A 27017-nucleotide genomic window follows, 5' to 3' on the forward strand; every position below is an offset into this window, starting at 1 on the left:
TCCTACATTGTGTAGCTACTTCACAACCTTCATTTAGAAAATCATCACTGAAATGCCTGCTTATACTTCCTTTCCTGTTGGTGAAAAGATTCCATTTTATAGTTTGTCACTGTTTGCTTATGAAATCCAAAGACTGCAGAATAAATACTACGATAGAACACCTTCAAATGAAATCTGTGTTAAAAATAGGTTTCAGTTATTCAAATATCAGCTATGCCATTAATTTTGACCTGTTCCAAACCAGATCGGATAGCATAACCTCATTATCACTCATCATCATGACTGTTCTTGTAACGCTTTATGAAAATATATGCACATCAAAAATTAGAATGAGCAACATGTGAATTGACCACTGACTCAACAGCCACACCGACACACCACACCCACTTACCTTGTGTTGTTGGTAGAGCAGCTTTTGCACGCAGTCTTCTTGACTATATTGAAAAGCAGCTTTACATAAGTGATCCAGCAAGAAGAGTGTTGCCCTGTCCCTGTGCCACAGCTGCTGGCTGGTGAGGACCTGAACCCAGAACTCCAGTACTGCTGCTGACCCCACGCCATTCGGCTGGCTGCTTAGAAAAATGTGAGTCTGCCAAATTAAAGGGTAGAATTATCCAAGAGCTTGCAGCATGAGGAAAAGAATTTAATGAAGAACTGTTTAATTCACATGAAGCTGTGGGCCTATCCTTAAAAAAAAATATGTATTATTTTTACATGGGCATAAAGAGCATTGCTGTAAATTATTTGCCATTTCCAGCCTTCAAGAGAGTTGCTGCAGCCTAGAGATCTGTGAAGTTTATGCAATCAGCAAAAATAGACACAGAGGCCATACACAGGACCCTCTGCAACCTGCAGGTATAAACAGCACCTATTTCTGAAGTGTTGCCTGCTGTTCCTGCAAAGAGGACTTCCCAGAGCACGTGTGTTCCTCTTTAGCCCTCACYTCTCTACAATGTTAGTAGGTCTTAGTTCATGACCTGTTTGCGCTAAGAAAATAATAGTATTTTATTCTTCAAGCCAATAATATTTTTCATACCTTCGCCATAAATCAAGGGTCAAAGGCAAGAATTTCAAATACTAGTAATCTGCTGCATTCCTCAAACACAAGCAAGAAAGTAGTGTTATATAACACATTCCTTTTTTAACAGAGCTTTGATCTGGCATTTGAAAATCTGTTTTCCAAGAAATCTGGATGGCACATCTTGTTGACATGCTCAGAGTCACAGAGATTGCCAGATTTAGGGTAAGGATAGAATTCCTTCCCTATCCCCCTCCCAGTATCAGACTGGTACAGATCTTAAGGGTTTTCCACTTCCCTCTGAAACATGGAAAGCGTTCTTCTGCTGAAATTATCTCAGACACTTAAGTAATCCCAGAAACTCAAGACATCACTTTTCCTGTTCTCAAGAACACAGTTTAAGCCAAAGCATTTCAGGAAAAACAAACCCAACTCTTTGAGCCTGATGCAGGATATTCCATGGCAGATTCAGTATCCATTCTGACCTTAAACTCTAACCCAGCCAAAAAACCCTACTGTTGGGGTGCACCCCAATTTCTTTCCAACCCTCACAGGTGCACATAGGCCACAGAGCTTTAAAAAGGGGAAAAAATAAATAAAAATAAAAATCTTACCTGCATCATACTACTGAGCAGCTTAACATTTTCTCCATAGCTCGCTCCTGTCAAGTGTTGTGTTACCTTATGGGTAACCTGCTGGGTCACGCCTTGAGGAACTCCACTATCCAGGTGAAGGAACAGCTGGACGTAAGATAAAAACCTGGGGATGTGAACAAATCCAATTCAATTAATTCCAAAATTTCTCCTACAACATAATATTCAGAAGAGCTGCTTCTAAATAATTCAAAACTTATATAATATGCAGCACAGCTCAGCACTGCTGGCTGACCCCAATAYACAGGATTTTGCTTCACAATCATGCTGCAGAGTATTAATTGCTCCACTAAACCGTATCATAGGCATAGTATGCGCAATTCAAGGCAGCTTGTAATTCAAGACAGCTTATCAAGACTTACAACATGCACACTTGCCCAAAAGTTAGGAAGAATTTACATGAGAAAGGAGTCTATGCATTGAAGATTATCTACACTGAAGTTACCTTGCATAGAAAATTATAGCTGCAGCACTGCCTGCTTTGGAAAAAAAGGGAAAAAAAGGAAAAAAAAAGGGGGGGAGAAGAGGAATGGGCAAATTCAAAACTACTCTGACATTAATGAAATAACTCAAAACTATCCCATAAGTATTTGAAAACATAGGGCATTCCCAAAACCCACAAGAACTGAACAGTGGCTGACACTGCAAAATAAACCTTGTTGCCTGGCCTAACTGCACAGCAATATATCTTGAGTTTTCAGACAGCAAACAGCAGTGCATATGTTTGACATCCCAGAAACTCACTTTCCAGCTTTCTGGAGAAGACAATGTTATCAGAAACATCTGGCAGGCTCTAACAGATGTTCCAGCAGTAAATCGCAAGGCATATCCTTGTCAGTATTTCAAGGCTGCAGCATGCTCAACAGAACTGCAGTAACTAATTGACAGGGACTCTGTCAAGCTAGAAAGTTAAGCGTGCCACAGACCATTTTCCGGCACTGAACCCAAGTGGCATAGAGCAGCCCATGTATCTACTATTAACTCTCCTACTCTCCAAAAGAGGATGGCCCCATCAAGGCTGCCACTTGGGAATGGTTCTTGACCCACTTTAACACCCAGATCTAGCTCAGAAATTGTTTGGGAGTCTGCTAGATAGACCAAGCCAAAAAGCACACCATAGGACCGTATCGCTAATTTACCAAGACAGACAGTTGAGGTCCAGCCCTTGGGAAAGCTCCCAGCTGTTGCTCCACTTACCAGTATGGACACAGTTAAACAGTGTTGCCTGTTTATCTATCTAGCTTATCTAAAGACAACTGCTCTTGCCAACACAGCCATCCAGAGACCAGCTGTGCGGCACGGCGGCAGTGTCACGAGAGATGTCTGTACACCTGATGTCAGCAGCCCAGGTTTCCATAACTGTGTCATCAACCACAGCCAATGACAAAAAGAAACTTGGCAAACCAGAAGTTTTTCCAGTCGTGTCACATTCATACTAGATGCAAAACCCAGAATGAAACACAATATGTTTAACTGTTAAGATTAACTTTCACTGTTCTTTAGCAATAAACATATTAGGAACATATCATGCTTACTGTTCATTCTTCAGGAGGTAATACTGACAAGAGTAAAACAGGGGTAAAATTTTATCCATCACATGGACTACTGTTCTCAGGTATCTGGACTGGACGAGTACACCCAAGAGAGAGATCCCTTCGGCACAGAACTTCTCAATACTGTCAAAACAGAAACAAAATAAATAAGCAAAAGCACAGGAACTGTCAGCAGCAAGAAACAGCTTTCTTTGTGAACTGAGATATAAAGACATTCGTATCTTTACATATAACCTTTGAAGTCCTAGAGAGTTAAATCCACAGAATTTTTTCTTCAGCTGGAGGAGTCATACAACAGCTGACAGATCTGATGAGTAGTTTCTGCTCTTTTGGAGATTTGCGTCCTCTCTTCTAAAAAAAGACTGGAGATGGGGGTAATGACCATATGTGGGTCTTCATCCAAGGTTTCAATCATTTAAAGGTCAAGGTTCTGGCCTAACTAGTCAGCTAGCATCCCGCTCCAGGCAATGGAAACACCTACACACGGAGTTTACCTTTGATAGCAAATTAGGATGGACGATCCTCTGGACGTGAGCTTTCTTTCTCCACCACGTACAGACGGAGCTCAAAGGACTACCTTACACTAAGTATTTAGGTGGCTACAGTTAGTGGAGATGAATCCTACCCCAACTGTCCAGAAAATGGGCAACTAGTCTAGGGGAAGGAAAAGAACTCTAAGACAGTTTCTCTTTGAAGAGTAAAGCAACACTGTAGGCAAAAAACAAAAGTAGCCAAAACTTTGAATAAGAAGATGACATAACTAAAGTGATCACAGATTCAGAGAAAACAGTCCTGGGAGAGACTTTGACAGAAGTCTGCCCCTGTATCTGTACATTACTCAAATAGTACATTTGATTCCATCAGAGGAGAGCGTTATCTACAAACCAGCTGAGAAAACTGGAAAAGGCTGTGTTGGAACGCTTCCAGGGCTAGGAACTTCAGTATTAAGATTATAAAGCTCTCAATTTATTATATCAGCATGAGAGTTTTCCCCCTCCCCCCAATCTATTTTCTGACTCTTCTGCTAAAAAACCTGAACTGCAGGACAACCCTTTTGGTAGACACAGTTAAAAGTTATTCCTGTCCACAACGGTCACGCTAACCCCAGTAGTTTCACTATTATTTCTAATCGCTATTTTACCCAAACATGCAAAAGACCAAAATTAGTACTAGCAAAATAAAGGAAACAGCACGTCTTTCAAAACTACTGTCCTTGATGACAGCTCAACCCCTTGCATCAGGAGCTCTTTATCATCTTTACATTTGCACAGAGATGTTAACAGCCCTCAGCTCATCATTAGGTAGGATGCTCAGCAACGGGGGCCATCTGCTCAAGGCGGACACGAGAAGGCACACTTACTTGTGACCGAGGGTGGTCATTGCCAGCGCCAGGTAACAGCCGATAGGGATGCCTGCTTTAACAGCCTTCAGGAGCGGGTGAAACGTGACTGACTCCGTCATGTCGGGCACGCTGTCAGGCACAGGGACCGCAGGCCAGCCCTGCTGCACGCCACGGTCATTTCTGTGAAGCTTCAACCTCAAAATCAACCCCCATGCCCACTGATTAAAGGAAGTCTCTGGTGTTTCTCCATAACGAACAATGCTGGCTAAGTAGGAGACCTGAAACAGAGAAGCAGCAACGGGAATGAGAGGAAGCACAGCCATATTACAGCAAGTACAGCACTCGTCTAGGGCTTGGGTCAGCTCAGACGACTTTCCTCTAACATGACCCTAGAGTCAGAGACCAGGGCAGCAGTGGTTATTTTTCTGACACACCATGCAGCACCGCCAGTTAAGTTTAGCTCAAATCCCTGTTTCTATGTTCTTGTTCACCCCAGCCCTTTTGGTAAACTCTATCAACCTCTGCTGCTTGGCCAAAGTTTTCCAAACTAGGTTATCAGTCTTGGATTCTTTTTTTTTTTCCATATGTAGCATTAAGCCAGTAATACATATATATATAAAAAAAATATTATTATATATTATTTTATATATATATATATTTCAGTAATGTGTTTATTTATATAAATATATATATTTATTTAAATATACATATATATAAAAAAGTTATTTTCACCAGCAGTCTTAAGCATTACTAAAAAATACACAAAAATACCATCTGACAACAAAAAGCCTAAAACATGGCAGTTCTTCTTGGAAAGGAAGTCTGTAATGTAGATAGGGAGAGTCTCTGCATCAGCCAGGTATGTGTGTCTGTTATCATGAAAAGTCTGTCTGGACTCAAATGAATTATAAGTCTTGGGGGGGGGGGGGGGGAAGTGTCGTATATGCTCTTACAGACCAGTGTGAGGTTCAGATTTGGAAAACAATGTAGAGATTTCATCCTCCCTGAGTAGGGGGTACAAGAACCAGAGCAAAATTTTTACTTAAATTCCAGCTATGGGCTCATGCGCGTCAGGACAGACCCAGCAATACACGGGGCAACCACAGTAGAAATGAGGCGAAAAAGAGAACTCATCTAGCCGGCACAAGGCAGCAAATCATGATTAAACAGCACAGAGAAACAAGACAGGACAGAGAAGAGACAATAAGGAACAAAGTGTGGGAAGAAGAGACTGGGAAAAATACACAGGAGGAGAGGAGAAAACGCCGTACAAGAAATACTGAGAAGACAAAGCACAACACAATGCTAAGAGCTCTGAATACATACAAACATTTTGGATTGAACATCCAAAATAAAAGGGATTTTTAACCTTGACCTTTCTATCCTTCCATTCTCCTTCTGTAACTTGGGGCCATACCTTCCTCAGTCATCCATGTGCTGTAAAAAATGTTCATAGGCTGTTCACCAGTAATATTAAACAGCCTTTCATTAAGCAAATATTGTTCAACTGTGAATGGGTAAAGGATCCTTTGGAAAAAACAGTTTGTGACCATGTAGCTACAGGCTGGGCAACAATGCAAACCAGAAAGGGGGACAAATTTAAGTTTTGTTTCTTGTATAGACGCTCAACTTTCAAGACTAACAGTATTATTTTAAGATAGCACTGTGGGTGCAAAAATCCCCAAGGAGTTGGTATTTTATGACATTCTAATACTAACAGGAAAAAAAAACAAAAAAAAACAGCAGGGGTCTTGTCCTGAAGCTTTTCTGCCATTGGCAATAAATTATTCCTTGTAATTCCGAAGAAGGAATACCTGTTTTATGCTTTCAGAAAGCAGTCCAGCATATGGTTTCTGGGGCAGATATTTCTGATATGCTTCCAGGACCATCAAGGCAACTTCAGAATGGACAGCTGGATCCAGATGAAGAGCATCCTGCTAAAAGAGTATCACATCAAACCTTGCTTCATTTAAAAAGGTCTCTAAAACCATATTGTTCAGTTGGACTAACAAAAACCAGCACTAACCAACAAAAAAACACATCCATCAAAAAAATAACCTTACTACAAATTGCATCAAAACACTAATTCCTCTTATCAACTGCCACCTTAAAGAACTATTTTTCCCCATATCAATGGGCTCCAACATGACTCTTATCTCACAGCAAAGGCCTCAAAAGTGTTCCCAGGACCTCCATTTTCACACGTGTTACCAAGAAATGGGGGGCAAAAGTAAGGCAAGCTTCATGTCGGAGTATCAGCACAGCAAAGGAAAGAGTTTAGTACAATCAAATGCACATATTAGAATACTGAAATGCCTCACTGTAGTCATAAATCTAGTCTTTTAACACAGGCAACAGGACTGCCCCAAATTAATTTCTGCATCTCTGAAAAAACAATTGACCTGGGTTGCGTCCTGAACAGATGGAGCTCCTGGAGTAACCCATTTTATGGACTATTTTCCAGTMTTTTAAATCACACTCAGGGCTCTGAAGCCTCTTTATTTTAATCTTAAGTTTTCTTGAATTGTACAAAACATACCTGGATATAATCCTGAAAACTACAGTCACACCAATGTCACACACACCTCTTGGAGGATTCCTCTGTTTCTGCAGCCACAGATCACCTTAGTCAAGTGACTCACAAAAATTGTCCCCCTGGCCGTTTCCTCTGGTTTAGAAAGGGGAAATTCCTGCTTAAATATCTCTTAATCTCAGCTGCATCACTACTGAAAAGCGACACAAACAAATCCTCAGGCAGAACGCTAGAAAATCATGGCAAAGTTTGCAGTGCCATGCCCTCAAACGCACACAAAGCAGTTTACCATATCAAAAGCATGTAATTTTAACTGTTTCCACAAATTCATAACTATAGTCTCAGACTGAATAATACTTTTTCCTCTCAAAAACTGAYCAGGTGTCCGGCCTCCTGTTTTTTTTAAATACTTACACGTTCACCAAATCCCCAGTTTAACCCTTCCAAGATAATGCAGGCGAGCTTATTCTCCACTGTGGTCAGACTGTTATTTAATAACCAGTCACGAATCAGTGCTATCTCAGATGAAGAAGGCTTCCACAGGTGCAACGGCAGTTCTTTAAACAGATATAAAGAAACCTTTGAGGACACAAAACAGAACAAAAGGCTAATCAATACATAGTATGAAACAATAATCAGCACTATGCCTTTCTACCACAGACTTAAACAGTGATATGATCAAAAAAACACCGACTGCTCTTTAAAATGATCCAGGCATACCAAGCTGTATCTTATAACACTGTCTGGTATGGTCTCTTCCTAGTTTTAACTGGGTGCCAGAGGTTAGCACTTACCATCCCAACTTTTTCAATGGTGTCTCTAACTCGATCCAGCAGGACAGAAATAATCTGTGTATGGGTGCTGGCAATGGTTCCCAGGAGTTCTCGACCAACTTTTGAAAATGTCTCTCTTGTGGAAAGACTAACGTAGGACACCTGAGAAGATGAGCATAGAGAAGTTACTCCTTATGGTTGGCCTTCACTGATACTGCAATAAATAGTGCACCAGTACCACAATGAAACATCTTTTGGAGAACACAGAACCAAATTGCTCTTGCTGATCCTGGACAACAAGGCTGATAAATGCAAATGCCAATATTAAAACTGATTATCCTAACATCTACTCCATCTAATGAAATTGTTACAACACAAGGCCAAAAACAAAGATCAAAACTGAACATACAAACAACAGAAAGGAGAGAATATGCACAAGGAAATTCAGAGCTACAAGTTAAACCTGAGAGGGAAGAACCAAGCAAAGGAAAGGTTTGTTTGTTTTCTCCATTCTGGCTTGGTCTAYAGAAAAGCTATTTTCTCTCCCAAAAGAAAACAAGCACTTTAGGATATTCTAATTCAGTCTTAGATTGTTCGGCCATGAGACTAAGAGAGCTACTTGCAAGGTTTATAAGCTATGGAAGGGAGGAATGCTTCACACTTTTCACCGTCAGAAAGAGCAAGAGCATATTCATCCTTTTGCTGAACAGACCAGTAACACTCTTCACCTCGTATATCTCCAGAACAATCATTTTGATAAAATCCTCATCCGCATCAGCCCGTTTGGTTTGTGCCATCTGAGCAAACGTAGTGAGCAGACAAATCTCTTCCGAGCAGTTCATTGATTGGAGATACTTTTCAAAACTTTCAAGGTGCTCTGGATCTAGGGGGAAAAAAAAGAAAAAAAAAAAAAACACGAAACAAACATAGTAAGTGAAGTGTTACAGGAAGTACATCATCAATACTTATATATTTATTCACAGTCCAATCCCAGAGAAGGAATCAGAGACAAAGGAATTATCATCCCTGGCGGTCTGCAAATTAGTATCCTCTCTTCAGAAGTGACTGGTACCAGCTGTTTTGAAATAAGGTGCAAAAAAATACCATAGTGGGTAGTGATAGAACAATGTGCCCACAKGCTTTGGCAAATACAGCAGTAACTCATGATGAAAGCTAATACTGTTTTAAGAAAGGCTAGAATTTAATTGTTAATATTAATTTTTAATGAGGCAGTATTGATTATTCATAGGAGGACCTGCTTGGATCTTTTTGCTTTTTAAAAATATTACTATGRTTTTAGCTTCCAGTATATATTGTAGCAATTAATTCCATAGATTAAAAACAGAATTTTCACATAACTTAGAGTTAATTAGCACTGCAGTCAAAAGAAGATTAAAACTGAGCACACATCCAAGCAGAGCAGTGGGGTTTTTGATCAAGAGACTTTGCCCATTCCCCATACCATGATTTCAAGCAGCAACTAAACTAGGGAAACCAGCACTGAAAGCATCTAGCCGTTGGCCTCAGTTATGTCCCAGAGTTGCATGGAAAGCTCACTTTCATTTCTCAGACTCAGTAAAACAAAAGTATTGAACACACGCTTGGAAAATACCTCTGCAAAACAGAGAACTGAAGCAGCACAGAAGCACACGAAGGGTAAGAGATGCTCTCGCGTGGATTCAAGACAGGACTCTCCTCACAACCAGTACAGACATGCTGAAGGCAAGTTTCAAAATAGGAATAGAAAGTAGCCAAATGTAAATAAATATTTCTCTCCATTCCTCCCTTCAGGAGCTACCACAAAACTTGAACAGCATTTAAAAAAAAAAAATTGTCTTCAATTTATTCTAAGCAAACTAAGTAACGGGGTCTGTGCTGAAAAGCAAAGGAAGTGTTGAAAACTGCATCTGGGCTGTAAAACGGTTTGGCTAGTGGTCTGCTTCCTCTGTAGTATAATATACCAGCAGAAATKGTTTACAGCAATCTTATCACAGCAGTTGAATACACTGAAAAAGCACTCACCRAGGTACTCAACTACTCAATCCGCACAGCCATGTGCGCTTAGCATGCTTGGGATTAAACACTTCCACCTCGGTTACGTTCTATTTCAAGTGCTTTCAACAATCTTGCAACCGTACCTCAACCTGAGAAGATCGACTTAACAACCAATACATCTCATGAAGAACGTGCCAGAGAATTGTGCAATCTGAGTAAGGCGCTTCTCCATATAGTAAGATAAACTAGATTCTTGACACATACACGTAAGAAGTCACAAAGCTGCAGCAATCTCTGTCCCATCCACTCATCTCCCTTTTCTTCTCAAGTTACCTTTTGCCTTAACAGCAGAAGTTTGGAAGTATATTTTTAAGGTAGTGGATAAGGACCAAAAAAGATTGGGTCACCCTTGTATAAAATGGCATAGCAGAGTGAGCCACAGAGCAGGGAAGGGGTAGAACACACAAGTCACGAACAACCCAGTGACAACAAACGTCATATAAGCACTGGGATTTGTCCGTGTGTTTAATTAGGCATAGATTAGCTAAGCAGAAGAAAAGGGGTTTGGAAGGGGACAGGGCAAAAGASAGAAGAAGCGTCTGGCAAAGTCAAGGGTGAAGACCACAAACTGAAGGGAGTGAGTCGGAGCCAGCTGCCAAGCAGATGTGCACAAGACCTTCTCTGCTGCAAATCACAACTCYGCAACGGGCTGTCACTGTAATCGGGGTCTCCCACGGGCTCCACTCTGCAGGCCCCAGTGCTGTCCCCACGAACTCCCACCGAGCCACATCTTGGGACTGAAGGATGGGGAGAAGGAGAGAGGGAAGAAGACAGGCTCCATCTAAATCCCATTGCCTCGGAGCACAGCGATGATGTCTTCTCCAAGCAGTTGCTACTTGACCCAATTCCCTTTCTTCTCTGYCCATCTGATTACACTGCAGCCCACTATTCTAGTTTAGAGATCCTAAAAATCACTCGCCCCTCAAATCTTGGTAGTTTCCCTTAGACATGACAGTAATGAAGCTGAACAACAACTCTGGTTACAGTAAGTTCTCACTGCCCAGTGCAATGGAAGCAAAATGACAAAACTGTCAATCCTCATTTATGAAATTTAGGGAGAACAGAAATTTGTGCCCACACAGATATCAAAGATCAAGAAAAAACCTATTAGGTCATCGCTTACCAGTGAAAACTTGTGTTCCACAGTAAATTTAACACTTGGCCCTCTCAAGAATACTTGAAGTAACCAGACTTCCACGATTTCCCCCAGGGGTTTATTCTACATCTGGCAGCTCTCACAATCCAGAGGTTGTCCTAATAACTATGTTCCATGGCTTTACTCCATTTTACCATGCTGATTCTGCCTATCCCTAAAAAGCAGTTATTCTCCTGCCTTTATATGTGCAAGCCTAAAGCTCCAACCAACGACCAAGCCTTGCTAGCATCTGTAGATGCACCACTGTTAACATTTCTCAAAATTAATTTGGGAGATGAAATGAATAAAAACAGTCTCTCCCCACCCCAGAAGAATGTTAATGCCAAGGACTATTAGGGTATGATTTATGGGAAACTAAGTCAGCATTATATCATTAAGTGTCAGTCAAAAGACACTATTTCAGAAGATTAGATGGATTTCACTGAAAGAATTGTTGATTTTCCCTGTCTAGACATTTGTGAAAAACACCAACAYGCTGACATAACCCAGCAAGGAGAATTAAAAGGATAAAAATATCCTGCATCAGCATACCAGGGACTTCAAAACATAAAAGTTAGCTAGACGCAAAACAAAGCTCCAACAAAAAAAAAGCGCTTGTTCCTGCCAGAGCTGCAACCCACTGCACTGTATTATGCTCTTTGTTTGAGATGCAAATATGAGACCCTATAGTAAAAATTTGGGGGAGGGAAATCCGTATTGCCACTGAAACTGTTTCCGAGTAGCACTGGCCAGCCAAAACATATCAGCACTTCATAAAAAGTACACAGCTATAGTCTTGATATCACAGAATCACAGAATCACTAAGGTTGGAAGGGACCTCTGGAGATCATCTAGTCCAACCCCCTGCTCAAGCAGGGTCACCTAGAGCATGTTGCACAGGATTGCATCCAGGCGTGTTTTGAATATCTCCAGAGAAGGAGACTCCACAACCTCTCTGGGCAAGAGAGGGCAATATCCCTGTCCTAATCTGTATAAACTGCCTTACRTGTTTGCTGACCTTGTACAAATGCAAGAAATATGCTCAATAAGCTCTCAAGATCTCTATTTTCATCTGTTTCTCCATCAAAAGACTTTTTTTGTGTGGCAACAGCTATTTGGGCTAGCAGCTAGCTGAAGAGTAAAAGCGATTGGGAGTAAGATTTTTTTCCTCCATCTGATGGTCCCAAGAGGGAAAGAGCTTGTGAAATGGGGAGTTACTGCTTTGTGTACCTGTCTCCCTGTCAAACAAGTCCTGAGATGTTTTCCATGTAGAAGGCAGCAAAAGGAAAGTAGCATTCAACTAGCTCCAAAATAATCCTGCTATAGCTAAAATTACATTAACTAAATTATTAAATTACATAGCTAAATTACCACAATTACTGCAGAGATCAACACAGGACAGAATTGAAGGGGAAAAAGAAAGAATAGATGGCACAGAGCAAGAAAAGCATCAAAAGAAGGCATGAGATAAGGGCAACATATGTAGCTGTGAAAAACAACAAGCAGAACTCCAACATAATAAGCTCCTGAAGACAAAACTAATAAGTTTAGGGAAAAAAGGAAAAGACTGTTGAATTTATATAACCAGAAACAGTCAACAGCTCACAACCGAAAAAGAGCTAGAAGCACTACAAAATTCTGTATGTCTGGATTTAAAAACTCAATCTCCAAATACTGCTAGAGACCAAGATGGGACCTGACACRAGAATACACAACATATACCTACTGCTTGGCATTCTTACAGCTCTCTGAAGCAGCCAGTAGCAGTCACTGTCACAGAGAGAAAAAAAATCAAAAGGACAGTAGATTTAAGCCTATATGACAATTCCTGATAAAATGAGAATTCAGTCAAACCGGTGCTACAGTCCCACAAACTGCCCGAGAYACTATTGAGGCCTCTTGACCAGTCATGCAGTTGAGCGTTTATTTAACAATGGATCCCAACCAGAATTAAAACTGTTGCTGATGTAGCAGTAGCTGAATCAGTCAGAATTGGTTCTGAGCAAAGGGATTCTACCTTTGAGCCTCTGCTTGCAGTCAGCAGGTTGTAGAGTAGAGCAGAGCTTTTCCAGGTGCTCGCTCTCTGCACAGTGCATGACGAAGAAGAGCTTCCAAAGCATATTGCTGGACAAAGTTCCATAAGGCATCCCAGACATGAACAACCAGACTCCCAACCTGTTGGATTTGAAAAGACAGACAGTGTTTCGCCCTGATAAATCCCAAACACTTGAAAAGATGACACGTGCCCAAATTCCTAATTCTATAGTACGGCAGAGAATGTGAGAATGTGTCTTAGCACCTCTCATTCTGAGCTGAGCAAGTTCCCCTAGTCAGATCCTAGAAATCAAGGCTTAAAATTCCTGCCCGTCTTGATACTACCAGTGAGCAGAAAAATCCTGCATATTACAGACTTGTCTAAATCATTAAGAGTAAATATTAAAGCTATTGCAATTCACAGTTTCAAATATCTAACTCCCTCGAGCCAAAGCCAGTTTCCACTGAAAGGGGACATCAGGGTGAAGGAACCGATTCAGCGTGACCTTTTCTCACGACCCTCATTCCAGGATATTGGCTTTTTAATGCAGTATTTTGGTATCAATCACTGGACAACCTACCTTTTGGCCTTCAGAACATGCAGAACAGCTCTAAAAAACAGCTCATCAAACTCTAGTTGCAATTTCTCCACGGAGTAGGGATGCGCTATTGATCCATATTGTTTATTGCAGCTAACATATTGGGCCCAGTGGTCACTCACGTGACAAAGCGTCATCCTACACGGCAGAAACAGAAGAAACAAGTTGCAGAAAGATCATTAAGTATGTCATCACAGTATAAAAACAAAGAGACATGCAATTAGACCAGAGTCTAGTTACGAGATAAACAAGTTTAACCCTCTACCCTCTGGTTTCTAAGAGACTTCTGTATAAACACTATGTACTTTCCCCACCTCTTCGGACAAGTTGTCTATGAACTCCAGTGCTACCCCTTCTTGGTTTTGCAAGCAAAGGGTGCATACTGTTAGACCAAATTAGTTTTTTTTAATGAACTTCTAAGCCTTAAAGCAATCTTATCTTATGAACTTGCAATACACGCAAAAAGCCCAGACAGGAATAATTACCGCAGCACTAACTTACTCAGTATAGCACAAAGAAAAATATGGATTTTGTTTCAAGGAGGATACTATTAAGTCAGAAAACATAATTTAACAATAAAAATTTAACAATAAAGAGCAACTTTTCCAATTGCATTTTCTTACCGCCACAGCATTTAGACCCTGCAACTCCCCACTACATGCGCAGTTTTGGAGTCAAGGACTCCAGGGCTTCAGATTCCCAGATCAGCTAACCCTACTCTCAGTKCGAAGGCTACCCAGGAACTGACTTTTCTGTTTTATTAGCAGCTCTGAATTTTAAAACAGAAAGAGAAAGCATGAAGACAACATCTTACAAGAAATACATTTTCTTCTGCAATGGAAGACTCCACAGGAGCAGGGCAAAATTGGCACATACACACATCAAATTGCTACCTACTCTTTATAARCTGCTGCAGAAGGCAGTGCTAYGCAAATAGTCCACTCTGCCTTAAARCTTCAGCACTTCAAAAGACTTCATCATGCTGGCAAGCACCCGCTTGAACAGCGAAGTCACAGTAAGGATGACAGCACCACAATAATCCAAGTAACAGATTTTTGCAGCAGAAGCACAAGCTCATACACACGTCTTTAAATGTACTATATCACTTGTTACTAAGAATTCCCCACTTAACACAAAAGTAACAGAGTCTGTGCAGATCCAATCATAACATAGAGAAGATACGCTCTTACTTGATCAGCTGACCAATTCGTTTCACAAACTGCCTGTAGCGGGCTCTGTTAAATGTTTCCAACCCCACAGACAGAAGTTCTACTAAGGAGTTTGCAAAAGCAAAAATCTTCATCATCTCGTGGGGAGTTGTTTTCTCAGGAAAATAAGAACCTAAAAAAAAAAAAAAAAAAGGAAAGGAAAAAAAAAAGCAAGTATTCATTGTCAAGTGAAATATTTAAATATGAAAGTACAAATAATCTATGCAGATTATAAAGTCTCCATCAAGCAATATCTTCATGTACTTGTCCAGAGATCAGGGGGAGGAAAAAGGGGGGGGGGAAATCAAGTAATTGGAGAAAAATCACAGTAACATTACAGCTAACAGGCAAGGGGGAAAAGATTAGCTCTGAAAGCACATCTGTGAACACATCTCCTGAGCAGATCAAAACTAAAGGGAAGGACTCCAATATTTTGCCTGCTGGCATTGCTATGAACTTGCTAGTCCCCAAAATGTTCAACTTTAAGTTAAGTTATCTCATACACACAGCATGAACTGCCATCTCATCTATTTAGCCTGTGACCTGTTTGTGCAGGTTCATTAATTACTCGTTTTGAAGAGCATCTCTCACAACGCAGCAGCACTTTTAGCTGGTTTAGTCATTAATACATTTAGCATAACCAAAACAAAGAATACTTCTTCAGCAGCTGATTTACCTCCAGACTTAATTCCAAGGAACTGTTGAAACAGTTCATGAAAGGGGAACTGTGACAACAGGACAATCAAGTCATCTTCCAAAAGCAGGATCCAGCTTGTTTCAGGATCTTCATCCTGCAGACAAATTTAGCTTTTAATAACTTTCCCAATAAAAATCATGGTAGAAGGACTTAGCTATTATACCAATTCCAGTTTCCTTGTAAGGGGAAACAAAGAAAGCATGTAAGAAGGGACAACTGAACTCCCCTTCCCACACACACAGGCCCCTAAATTTGGGCCTGTTTGTGTTTTTACATAAYGGCACTCATCAGCTAGGAAACAGAACTAAACATAATGTAGCCTGTGGTAGTCCAACATAACCCCTAAAGGGAAGCACATACTCAAATGCATGTCTATTTTCGTATTGTATAAACATTTTGAAAGCCATTACGTTGCCTTAAATAAGCTGTATTTTTCCCCTCCTTTTGCATGCAATAGTTCCAATAAAGTTTAATTTATACCTGTTAATATTCATTACTGGAAACCTCCAGTTTCCAGTACTCCATAACTACCTACAGTCACACCACAGAGATACAAGGAGACAAAAATAGGTCAAAATTTAAAATGATGCTTTATAACTGAGTAAGAGTCAGCTTTACTTCCTCTAATTCACAAGATCAGTACAATAATCTTAAGCAAAAGCATTAAGGAAAAAAAATGTTGTTTGTTGTACCTCTTCTCCTCCTTCATCTACTARTGTCCAGTTTCCAGATTCTTTTCCAGATGAAGAGGAAGTTTTTCTTTCACTTGGTTTCATATGACACATAAAGTCCACCCGATTTCTGAGGACATAAATCCATTTAATGTGAAAACCAATTTTTGAAAAATTAAAAAAATAAAATTAAGAACTCTGAATTTAGTCAATTCTCAGTTAAAAGAAGATATTTTAAAACAGATAAAGGAAATCAGTAAGCACGTCAAATACCCTGACATCGTACAAAACTCGCACCAATCTGATGTCTGAATTCAGTTTTYGATCTTCCAAGCGATATTCTGAACAACGTAAGCGGCTAGCATCCCTGTACAGCATGTCACATTAACCATGCAAGAGATAATAACACTATTCTTTGTCCGTCTACACTAAAAATCCAGAAGTCAAATTAAAGGAAGTTATATTTCAAAGAAGAGGTACTTTACCGCAACCATTTAAGGCTATCATCTGGTGAATCAAAGACTAACAGGGTGAGTGCAGGCCAGCTCCACTCCACAACTTGTACAGCCACATTAGCTAGGCGTCATATCAAAATTAGTAAGGCTCATCTTAGGCACTCTGAGCTACCACAACTAAACAACTTCCAGAACAGAGCTGCCTCGTGTCAAGCCAGCTCCAAGAGCRGCACAGAGATTCAAGTTTGTCTGTCTGAATCCATTCTGGCACATGTTAAGAGCTGCCCTGTTCTAACACTCACTCATTTATTCTAGCATTCTTCAAATGGGAAAGCATATTTGTTTTAACTTTCAGTACTGCTAACTTGACAAAATGCAGAGAAAAAATTCCATATATCAGACCATCTTAAAGCTGGGATGCTAGTTTTAAGGCTGTACACCGTACAAATTCTTAGTTGTATAGACATACACCAGGAAATCAAATGAACATGCAAAAAAACTATATAAAAAAAGTTAAAATCATAATGTTTAACTTCCTATTATCTAGGAATTCCTATTATCTAGAAATATACTGCACATATTGCCACAAGACACTGGCAGAATGTCACCTCAGTGGTCACAGAGCGGAGGGGGAAAATAAATAAATAAATAAGGTCTCCCAGAACTCATACTCTGATAATAYGGACATTTTACAAATGCAACACAAGTTCTAAGATACCAGTTTCGCAAACCAAATTTAAAATTAAAACTTGTTCTTGACATGCAGCAACTGCATCAGACAAGAGTCCGAGACATGGGGAGAAGAGCCACAGTGGAAGCTCTGCATTCTTGTATCACCAGAGCTGGGAGAGCCACTCCMGACACCCCAGAAGAGTCCGTGTTCAAAGTGCAAGCACCAAAACATACCGGCAAGGTGCACATCCTCAACACACACTTGTTTCCCAAAAAGCTCTAGAGAGGAACTGGAAAACAAAACCCTTCAGGAACTAAAATAATAACCTGCAGTAAACAGAAATCAGACATAATTTAGGGTCAAACTATCAAGATCTGACCGACAACCCTAAGGATCAGCAGTTTGATTCTTTGAAAGTAACATTTCTACAAAAAATATCCGTCCACCAGTCTCAACAGGTACAACCTCAATGTGTCCAGGCCATGGACTTGCGACTTTCCTATTGCAGSGAGCATACACCAGTGAGCAATTATCTCCACGCACTAGTCTCTAGCGAGCAAATCAAAGAGAAAGGCTAACAACTAAAGAAGAACTCAAAGGGGGAACAGATTATGGTTTGGGGCAAGTTTTATGTTTTATCTGAAGCACATAACAGCAGTTTTCACTAATAAATGATTTCAATAACTAGCTTTTCCAAGCATCGCATCTTCCTTCCAGCTAAGAGGAAAAAAAAAAAAAAGTACGGAGAAAAAAAAAATTAAAGCACACAACCAATGTATACTCCAACTTTGCAAAACCCTTTACTCAGGCACTTTTGTTGCAGAAACACTATTCCCAGCAGGTAACTGTGGAAGCACGGTCTAGAATTTTATTGCAGAGTTCACAATAACAAACACGCAGCAATGTCAGCTATCACTAGCTATTTGACAGGTGAAAGCAAGTTCTATCATACTGTGTGCAGTAGCGTAACGTACTGTCAAGGCTGTAACCTGAGGTGAATAAAAAAAGATATGAAACTCTCAGTTGTGTCTGCTTTTACGACTTTGCCTGCAGTACGCTTTCAGGGTTGGATAAGTAGACCCTGTGTCATTACGTTTTCTACTATTAAATAATCAGAGTATGTTTATAAAATCACATTTTTCACACTTACTTGACAGGAGACATAAGCAAGGCAAGAGATTGCATGAAATGAAAGACACCTGATGGGTTATCCAAGACTTTGATCTGAAATAAAACACAAAATCTAGTCTAAGTTAAAACTAACTTGCCTTTTGTTTACCAGAGAAATTCATATTCCGAGTTTCATATTCCTCGCTACCAGCTTTTCATTCAGATGAAAAAGTACACATAAAAGACAACTTCGACCCTTTGGAGGAAACAGTGCTATGGCCCAAGATTGGGAGATTTGCTCGACAGAAGTAGGTAAAAAGGAATTTAAAGGAGAAAAAACTAAACCCCTTAAAAGCTCCACAAAAAGAAAACTTCTCTCTTCCCTTCGTGTCCATATGAGAACCAGGGGGGAAGTGAGGAGTTGAGTAAAAGGGAAATTAAAATGCTGCATTCAGTCTCCCTTTTATTCTATTGCTTGCCATTTCCCTGTTACTGTAATTGCAATCCTTTTCCCATAATTAGAGTTCCAACATAGTCCCCTCTTGAAGGGGCAAAAATGCTGCTTTGAAAAACGCTCTGCTGCCTATGGACATCTTCACTCCCTCCGATCTCTACAAAGTGAACACTTTCTGTTGCATCCCTAATTAGCCAGCTAATGAACTTTCCAAGGAAACAAGCCAACCCATTTCAATGTGCGACGTTTAGAAACTGCTCTCGCTCATCCCTTATATCTCACAGAGCTGCCTCCAGTCTCACTTGTCTCACATACAGTAACTGTTTCAAATCTAAATAGTCTCTTCCCTTTTCCTTAAGAGTTCTCCCAAAACCTGCTGCTGCATGAGGCCTTCTGAGTCGCACCTTAAATCCTCAATTCCCTTTTGAGTCTCTCTAGCCRAGAAGCAGCGAGAAGAGGTATTGTGTTTCCTGTCGCGGCTGAGATAACACGTGTACATGCACGCCYTGACAACCTCCTCACTGCTTTCTTRGCTCCACACACCCGGAAATGCGCAGCGATCACAGGGGATTGATTAGGTACCTGACATCCTCTTCTCCTACCCACCCCACTCCCACTCCAACTTTCCAAAAATAAAGAATTAAACATTCACACCTGAATGAACGGAACAGCCCATTCACTGATCCCAGCTGGGCACCGGAGGATGTGGTTCAAGAGGAAGAGATGGTCRCCTGGACAGCCAATTCTTTGCAACACTGACACCTAAAAGGAAAGTATACGGGAATCTTGTAAATAATTTCAAGGTTCATTCTTTTACAGTCTTGCYAAGCAGAATAATAACGCTTTTTCATTTCTCACACTTTCCAACGAGCCTTAGTTTTCAGAGCAAGCAATAKGAGAACAATATTGAAAAGCTGCTGTTTGGCTTATGAGCTACAGCACAAACCATTTTCTTCAGTGTAGAAAAAAAAAATGTAGTAAAATTTTAAAGTAATTAAAACTAATTTATTTCAAAGTCAGCAAGAAGTTTCCCAAAACTGATGGGTCTGAATACTCTTACTTCCGAGACAAGAACAGTAATGCTCAGCATCCATTAAAAYACTCAAGTCCACCTTGAGCCGTGTTGGCAGCTCACGTGACAGACCTCATTAAGACTGTTCATCTCCACCGACTTTATCAGACAAGGGAATTTGTTTTAAAGATTCAGCAACAGATTCTGTTCCCCAATTAGAAAAAAACCCAGGGACTGATTGCACATGGGACAAACTAACACTTTCAGAAAAGACTTCTGAATTGATCTCAGGTGCTCGATCACACAGCTATATCCATGCTCACTCCCTCACCAGTCTCCGCAACCAGGTGAGAAGGTCACTTTGAAACTGAGGGTCTTCGATAACTCTACGAGTGAAACCGAAAAGAACGCTGATACATTCTTTCAAGTGGCTCAAGTCTGAAGAAAGATTTTCTGATTGCTTTGAAACTGTAAATTAAAAACAGAATTAAGGAGCTTTGATGAGTGACTCTCACAGTAGTAGCACAAGCAGTGGTTTGGAGATTATATAGAAAACTTCTCTCTGTATCTATAGATATCAAGATATTTCAACACAGCAGCTCTCTAGAACTGAGAGAGAAGGTGACAAAGTATTTTATTTAATCTTAAGTACTGGACACCAATTACAAAAAGAATATACCATGGCTACTCTCATAAAAGGCCTCCCTTCAACATGAACTTTGTAAGAACCAGCACATGCATATAAACAACTGGGGCTGGCAGAGGACTAGGAAGAATAAAGATACAGTGGGAGGAATATTTTAGCTAAAAGATGATATTGCCACAAGCCCAAAATTGGTGACACGCTTCAGATGAAAACTGAAAAGATATCTAAGTATTAAAGCTGCGAGATTTCAAACAGTCTTCSAAGAGGCGTAAAGCAGCAAGACCACCCAACTGCTTTTAAAACTGTCTATAATCAATCCGGAAAAGGGATTGTATTGCATGTTGCCTTTGACAACAAGAGATTGGATTCAGGGTGTCCCATCCCACCCAGTATTCCTCCAGGCTGATCAGCGGCAGTAGACGGCCTAGACAGAAGGGGGCACTCCTGCATTCAGCTTCCACTCTACAGGAGACTAAGGTTAGAGAATTAGAGCTTTTCTGCAAGAGAAGAGTTTCCCTGATCACTATGTAAAAATCAACAGGTTTTAGCATCAGAGGAGAAACACTCAATATACAAATCCCACCACAAGAACTCCAAAACTCCAGGCAAACAAGGCGTTCAGCACCCTGCCAGCACAGGCAGCTGTCCAGACAAGCAACGCACCTTGTTCTTGCTGCTGAAGAGCCACCGATCTCAGCAGGGATGAGCTGTTGAGCAACCTGTAGATATAAGACTCCACTTGCAACCGGGACAACACTGAAGTGTACAGGTGCAGCGCCAGTGTCTGATGCACATGCTCTGCTTTGGCTTCAAACAGCTTTTTCAGTTCCCCCAACACACTTTCATTCATCTCTACCGTCTGATAGCGATGGTGACCTGACACTTTGCACTGATCTGCACAGACACCCTGAAAAGAAAGCAATTATTTTACGTAAGCGGTTTTTGTAATTTTGTTTGGTTAAGGGTGCTCACAGAAATTAACCCTGACATAACCCCCCACTCAACAGATTTCAAAGCTTTCATGAGAGTGGCCACTTTACAGATGGCAAAGACAAAAATCTGGGAGCATCCTACTTATTTTTCAGAGCTGCTGGCTGCTGCTGATGCAGCAGATCTCCGACTTCTAAAAAAAACTAGATTCTATAAACCCTCAATAAACCAGAATTAGCAGTTGACATCAAATGAAGTGACCTGTCTTTATCAGCAACAGATGTGAACAAAATCAGATCATTCTACTTCCAGCTGAGTTCAACTGCTTCTTAGTTTTTAGATTTTCATAAATATTCAGATCTGCTGTTTTAAAGCCAAAACATACACTGACACAAGCTAAAAGCTTTTACAGGCTCCTAGAACTCAATATTTATTAGTAATTCCCCAAAATACATTTAAAATTTCTTAAATTAATTGTACTCTAACTTTTTCCAAACTGGAATTCAAGCCTGAGAACAATCTTCCTCTGCCCCAGCTCTAATTCCTTAGCACAAGGAAACCACAACACATAGCATCCCTGTTATTCTTTTATGCAGCCACAAAATGTGCTTTGCAGGATGCATTTAGGAAGCTTGGCTTGCAAGTATTCTTGTTTTACATAAGTTATTAGAATAAAAGAGTTTTGAATTGGGAATAAAAGGACAATTATTTGCACGCACACACAATAAACAGTAAATTGGGAGGGAATAAAGCAAGCAGCACGCCAGCAAGCTTTGCTAACTGTACGTTGACCAGTGGAGATGTAAGAGTGAAGACAAAATTGTAGAACACAGATAAAGCAAAACTGGAAGTCTAATAATGTTCAGTGGTACAGATTCATCGCATTTTTATTCCCTAGTGAAAAAAGACTCAAATCTGTTCAGTGGAAGTCTCTCTACATCTTGTCAGCTCTAAGGAAATGCACTTGTAGGAACAACAGTGAAAGCCACCACCGACAACGGTCTTTAGCACTCTTCGCCATCATGTCATCAGAACTGGTTACAAACAGCATCAGAGGAACAGCTCCATCGCTCCCACAATCGCCAGTTCCAAAAACAAGTTACGCAGAACAAGTTCTGGGGAAGACTTCTCTGGCGCAYGTACCAGAAACCTCCCCAGGGCGCTCTGGTTTGCAGACAGCAACGCTACAGAGCACTACGGCCACCCTGGAGGTAGCTATAACCACAGTTATGGGAAGCGGATGCGTCTCATGCTCCCTGTGCTCCGAGTAACAGGGTCACCGGGAGCAGGACTCTAGCTCCACCGCACCCGCAGCCTCTGCCAGCAGGACAGGCAGGAATGACGTCAACGAAAATTATCACTATAGGCAGCAGTCCAGATGCAACATGCAGAAGCACCACTATGGTCATTTTGAAATCCTGGCTATAGTCCTATTCCACCACAGACCCCTTGTGCCTAGCCGAAGCACTGGGTGGCACAAATTTGACCCAACACAACAAGCAGAATTGGCTATACACATCTCATTCTGACTGACTACAGACAGGAGCTTGCCTCCAGAAGAGATCATTAACAGAGACTGCAATATCCTACGTTTGTCAAAGTCTAAATCAAGGAACAAACTGCCTTAAACATCAACAGGATGATATTCTTAAGTACTGGAGGGTGGGAGGGGGGTCACTGGGACAGTGGAGAGAAGGAAAAGCAAAGGTAACCATCTCTTTCACAGCAAACCAGCCTAAATACAGCGAGCTCGACAGCAAGCAAGATTGATGTCCGGAATCATGTCCAAATAGTTTTGGTTCAAAAGTAGTTTCAGTAACAGCACCTGCACAGTTTTCTGTTCTTCTTTAAAAGTCCATAATCTCCCCTTTGCATTTTGGCAGTCTGTCGTCATGGCCTGCAGCTCAGCCTCAGCCAGCAACAGCTGCTTCCTACAGCGCATGTAGTTCAGGAGCAGTTCGTGAAACTCATGCCTGTCCTGATGAGCAACACTTTCGAATTCTTCTGCATAGGAGTCAACATTCTCCAGCCATGAACACGGCTCAAAAATTTTCAGCTGCTCTCTGGTAAATGGCACCAGTTCTGGTTCGGTTGGGATTTCTGGATACAGCCTTTCGTTGTGTAAGAGCGGTTTGACCGCTACTATGGTTGGTCTCTCAAATGCCAATTCAGCTGACAAGTCTGGATAAACAGGTTTCAATCTCGAATGTTGAACATGCACTTTGGATTTCTCGCAGAGCTGTGACACGGTAACAGGAAGCTTCTCTAAAGAACGGACAAGAGGATTTTTAACATCTTGAACGCTTTCTGTTCCTTTTTCCTGTACAAAGTCCGCTCGTGTACGAGAGCCAGCAGCACTGGAATGAAAGGTACTACCTGATATGTCACAGCTTCCTGACTTACTGCCAAGAGCCTCCCCAGGGCTCTGGGTTCTGTCCAGCTTGCTTTTCCCACTCTTCTCAACATTCCCCCTATATTCCTCACTTAAGGGATGGGCTTTGCGCTCTTCTCCAGCAGCTGGAGGCCCTAAAGTCACTGCTGAAGATCCTTCATTTGCTAAGGTTAAAGTACTCGAGGGGATGTCACACACATCATTTACAGTTCTTCCATCCTCTGCTTCATCATTGAGCTGGATTTCTGCAAATCCTTCAGGATGTTCCACTTGCACTTTACTGGCTTGAGAAGACACTTCTGCCACAGGAGGGAGGAAGACATCATCAGACTCTTGGATCTGAGACTCTTCATTAGTTATTTTCTTTTTTTCCTAGAAATAAATTAACAGAGAGTCATTAACAAACGAATCGCTCTCCCATGCATCCCAAATCCAACTATCACCAAAAGCAGTGCTTGTCAACAGCACAACTCCAAAAGCCCCTCTTACCAGGTTAATTTTCATAATATTAAAGGTAAAAAGAAATGCACCAAACACAGATCCTTGTTCCTTAGTTCCTCTTTGAAGACTATCAATGTCTATCTTCTTGGTCAGTTCTGGAATGATGCTTCAGTGTTTCTCCATAAAAAGCTATAAACATCCCAGAACAGTCTGTCTTATTAACATGCAAAATAATCAAAGTACTAGGACCCTGACCTCTACGGAGAGTCACTAGATTTTACCACAGTAAATTACTTAGAAATTCCTCTTCAGTTTTATCAAAATATTTTAATGAACTGAAAAGAAAACAGTTTTCAAAAGTACTAATTTTGGAACAAAGAGAGGTCTCGAAAGCATCTGCAAATTACATTTAAGACCATCATGAAATCTGTACAATTACCAAAATACCTGTTTTCAATAGGTATTACATGCTAGAGACATAGAAAAACTTAAAAATGACAGACATTTAAAATGTAAAGAGATTATTTACTTTTAAACTAGGATCAGTTTTGCGTAAAGTGTCTCCATAACCCTAAAGTGTACATTTGTAGTCTCCTTCCAAAAGCACAGTTTGTGAAATAAAGTTACACAGAAAAATCAATAAAGACGTGATAAAGATGCACTTGTAAACAGCGCATACTTATCTGTTTCTAAAAAGCAAAACTGGGAAGAGTTGGGTTACGCCCCTCCAGTTTTGAACTGCCCACAAAATATAACAAAGAACAGAACCGAAACTTTAAAAAGCTTCAATATTCCTCCAGAAGTAGGGAAAAATTTTGGATACTTGCTGGCAATTTCACGCACACTTTCACTAAGCAGCTGACGTGATTTTGCCTTACGAGCGGGCATATACAAAACCAACTCTAAACATCAAGGCCTCAGCTAACCTTGATCTCAGCTGCCTACTTTTAATTAAAGCACATGCTCACAGCTCCCTTACAAAATGGCAATACACTGGCTTTCGCTTTCAGACTGCTTTCTACAGTGTATTAAAATCTGCAAATACTTTTGATCACAAAATGCAGCTGACACACTCCAGTTAGAGCTATAAGGGAAAAGTTAAAAATAGATCAGAACAATTCCTTGAACTAGAACTCGTAGTTATAATAAACATCTCCTGACAATTCGCTCAGAAAGTCAGCGTTTTTCACAGGGTACTGTATCACAGGGTTGTTGACAGTACCGTGATGTGCAGGCTTCACAACCATGCAACACCGCCGGTCCTTTCTTCTGCACAATCTCAAAGTTCCCTGTTGTAGCCCTCATCCAGATGAAATTCCCTTCATCTCCGAGTAGCGTTCTCCCGTCACTAGGGTATCCAAATGCTACTCTTAGACAAAAATAGTTTCTTGTAAAATTGATGACGTGTTTGTCAGTTCTCACTTTCTGAGGCAAAAAAAAGGTGTCATCTTAACAGGTATTTCATCTGAGAAGGGATGAGAGAAATCAGGCCCTGAATTAGCCTAAAAGCATAACTTGTCGTTCTCTCTTCTGAGGGCTTAGCCGTTAAGTCAACGATGACATCTGCTCATTAGGCTTGTCCAGGGCCTAACCACCCTCCTGTCCTAGCATTTAAGTGAACTAGTTCCAGTGAAAGACATGTATATAAGGATAACTAYCACTTTCAGGAAATGTATCTGTAGTAACTGCTACTCGCTTGAGACGCGTGCGCAGCCTAGCCTTCACCAGCGCCAGCTTCACTGGTTTTGCCGCCTCACTGCGTTTGAATCGCTGTTGTTACCGGTGTCGCAGAGGCTCAACTTTGGGCCCGCTGCTTTCAGAAAGTCCTGGGCTTCATTCCTCTGGGCAGCAGCTTCACAGCTGAGCCCGTCTGGGGCAAGTCAGCCCCTCTCCCAGCACTCAGGAATTTCACCTTTTCCAAAGACCTGGAAATCAGAATTTCACCTTTTCCAAAGACCTTTTCCAAACTGCTGCTTTGGGACACGGGAATGAAAAAGTTCTTACTGTGGCTGGGCCCCAAACTTCACCCTCAAACACTCCTGCACATAAAGGCAGAATAAGGGTACAGAGCACAACGACGACAACATCATCACCCAGAAAGGGAGCGGGTCGCATGCAGCACTGAGGCGCTTCTGGATTCTCACACGCGCCAATCTCCCAGGAATGCCCCCCAAATTGTTTCACAGTGAATTACACCCGGCAAGGACAGCCAAGGACCACAGCCGCCAGAGTCACCATGCACACGTAGTTAATGAACCAGCACAGTCACCTGTGAGTCACTGCCTTCCTGCAGGGAACTGATTCTCTTAAACAGCAGCCTTAAACGTCGACTGCCCTCACGCATACCGTGGGGCTGAATCAAAACAAAACCATGACACGCTTACTCTTCCGGCATGGGATTTTTTTCCCCACCAATCCTTACTTGCCTTGAATTCAGGAATCGCAGCTGTAGTTAGCACTTAGGTCTAACCCTTGTTTTACTAAACAGCGGTCAATTAATGCATTCATTTCTCTTCAGAGAGCTTTGACAGCCTTTGCTCTATGTGGTACAATTTATAACACGCAAGACAGAAAGACCTAAGCAACAAGGTAGATGCGTTTCCATTTAGACTCAACTCTGAGGCGAGATATTT

The 27017-nt window shown here is 41.1% G+C and overlaps 1 protein-coding gene across 4 annotated transcripts in view; it reads right to left on the reverse strand.

Moving 5' to 3' along the window:
- The window catches only part of EPG5 (ectopic P-granules autophagy protein 5 homolog), a 58802-nt gene that overhangs the window by 30995 nt on the left and 790 nt on the right, over positions 1-27017 (reverse strand). For 2 of the 4 annotated variants that reach the window (XR_003257650.1, XM_026090648.1), the window contains exons 2-19: positions 23377-24315; positions 21285-21528; positions 20307-20443; positions 19618-19725; positions 18550-18623; positions 16293-16401; positions 15580-15694; positions 14886-15036; positions 13678-13833; positions 13080-13237; positions 8601-8755; positions 7894-8034; positions 7514-7678; positions 6381-6503; positions 4585-4844; positions 3207-3347; positions 1633-1777; positions 392-589 (exon numbers count right to left, since the gene is read on the reverse strand). Coding sequence is in view for 3 of the 4 variants with exons in the window: in XM_026090648.1 (XP_025946433.1) it covers positions 392-589; positions 1633-1777; positions 3207-3347; positions 4585-4844; positions 6381-6503; positions 7514-7678; positions 7894-8034; positions 8601-8755; positions 13080-13237; positions 13678-13833; positions 14886-15036; positions 15580-15694; positions 16293-16401; positions 18550-18623; positions 19618-19725; positions 20307-20443; positions 21285-21528; positions 23377-24315 (3519 nt within the window). In the remaining variant the exon portion in view is untranslated. Of the gene's footprint in view, positions 1-391; positions 590-1632; positions 1778-3206; positions 3348-4584; positions 4845-6380; positions 6504-7513; positions 7679-7893; positions 8035-8600; positions 8756-13079; positions 13238-13677; positions 13834-14885; positions 15037-15579; positions 15695-16292; positions 16402-18549; positions 18624-19615; positions 19726-20306; positions 20444-21284; positions 21529-23376; positions 24316-27017 lie in introns of those variants that run through there. The other 2 variants (XM_026090649.1, XM_026090650.1) reach the window with 2 other exon arrangements.

The sequence above is a fragment of the Apteryx rowi genome, unplaced genomic scaffold (assembly GCF_003343035.1).
Source record: "Apteryx rowi isolate R43461 unplaced genomic scaffold, aptRow1 scaffold_87, whole genome shotgun sequence".
Taxonomy (NCBI): domain Eukaryota; kingdom Metazoa; phylum Chordata; class Aves; order Apterygiformes; family Apterygidae; genus Apteryx; species Apteryx rowi.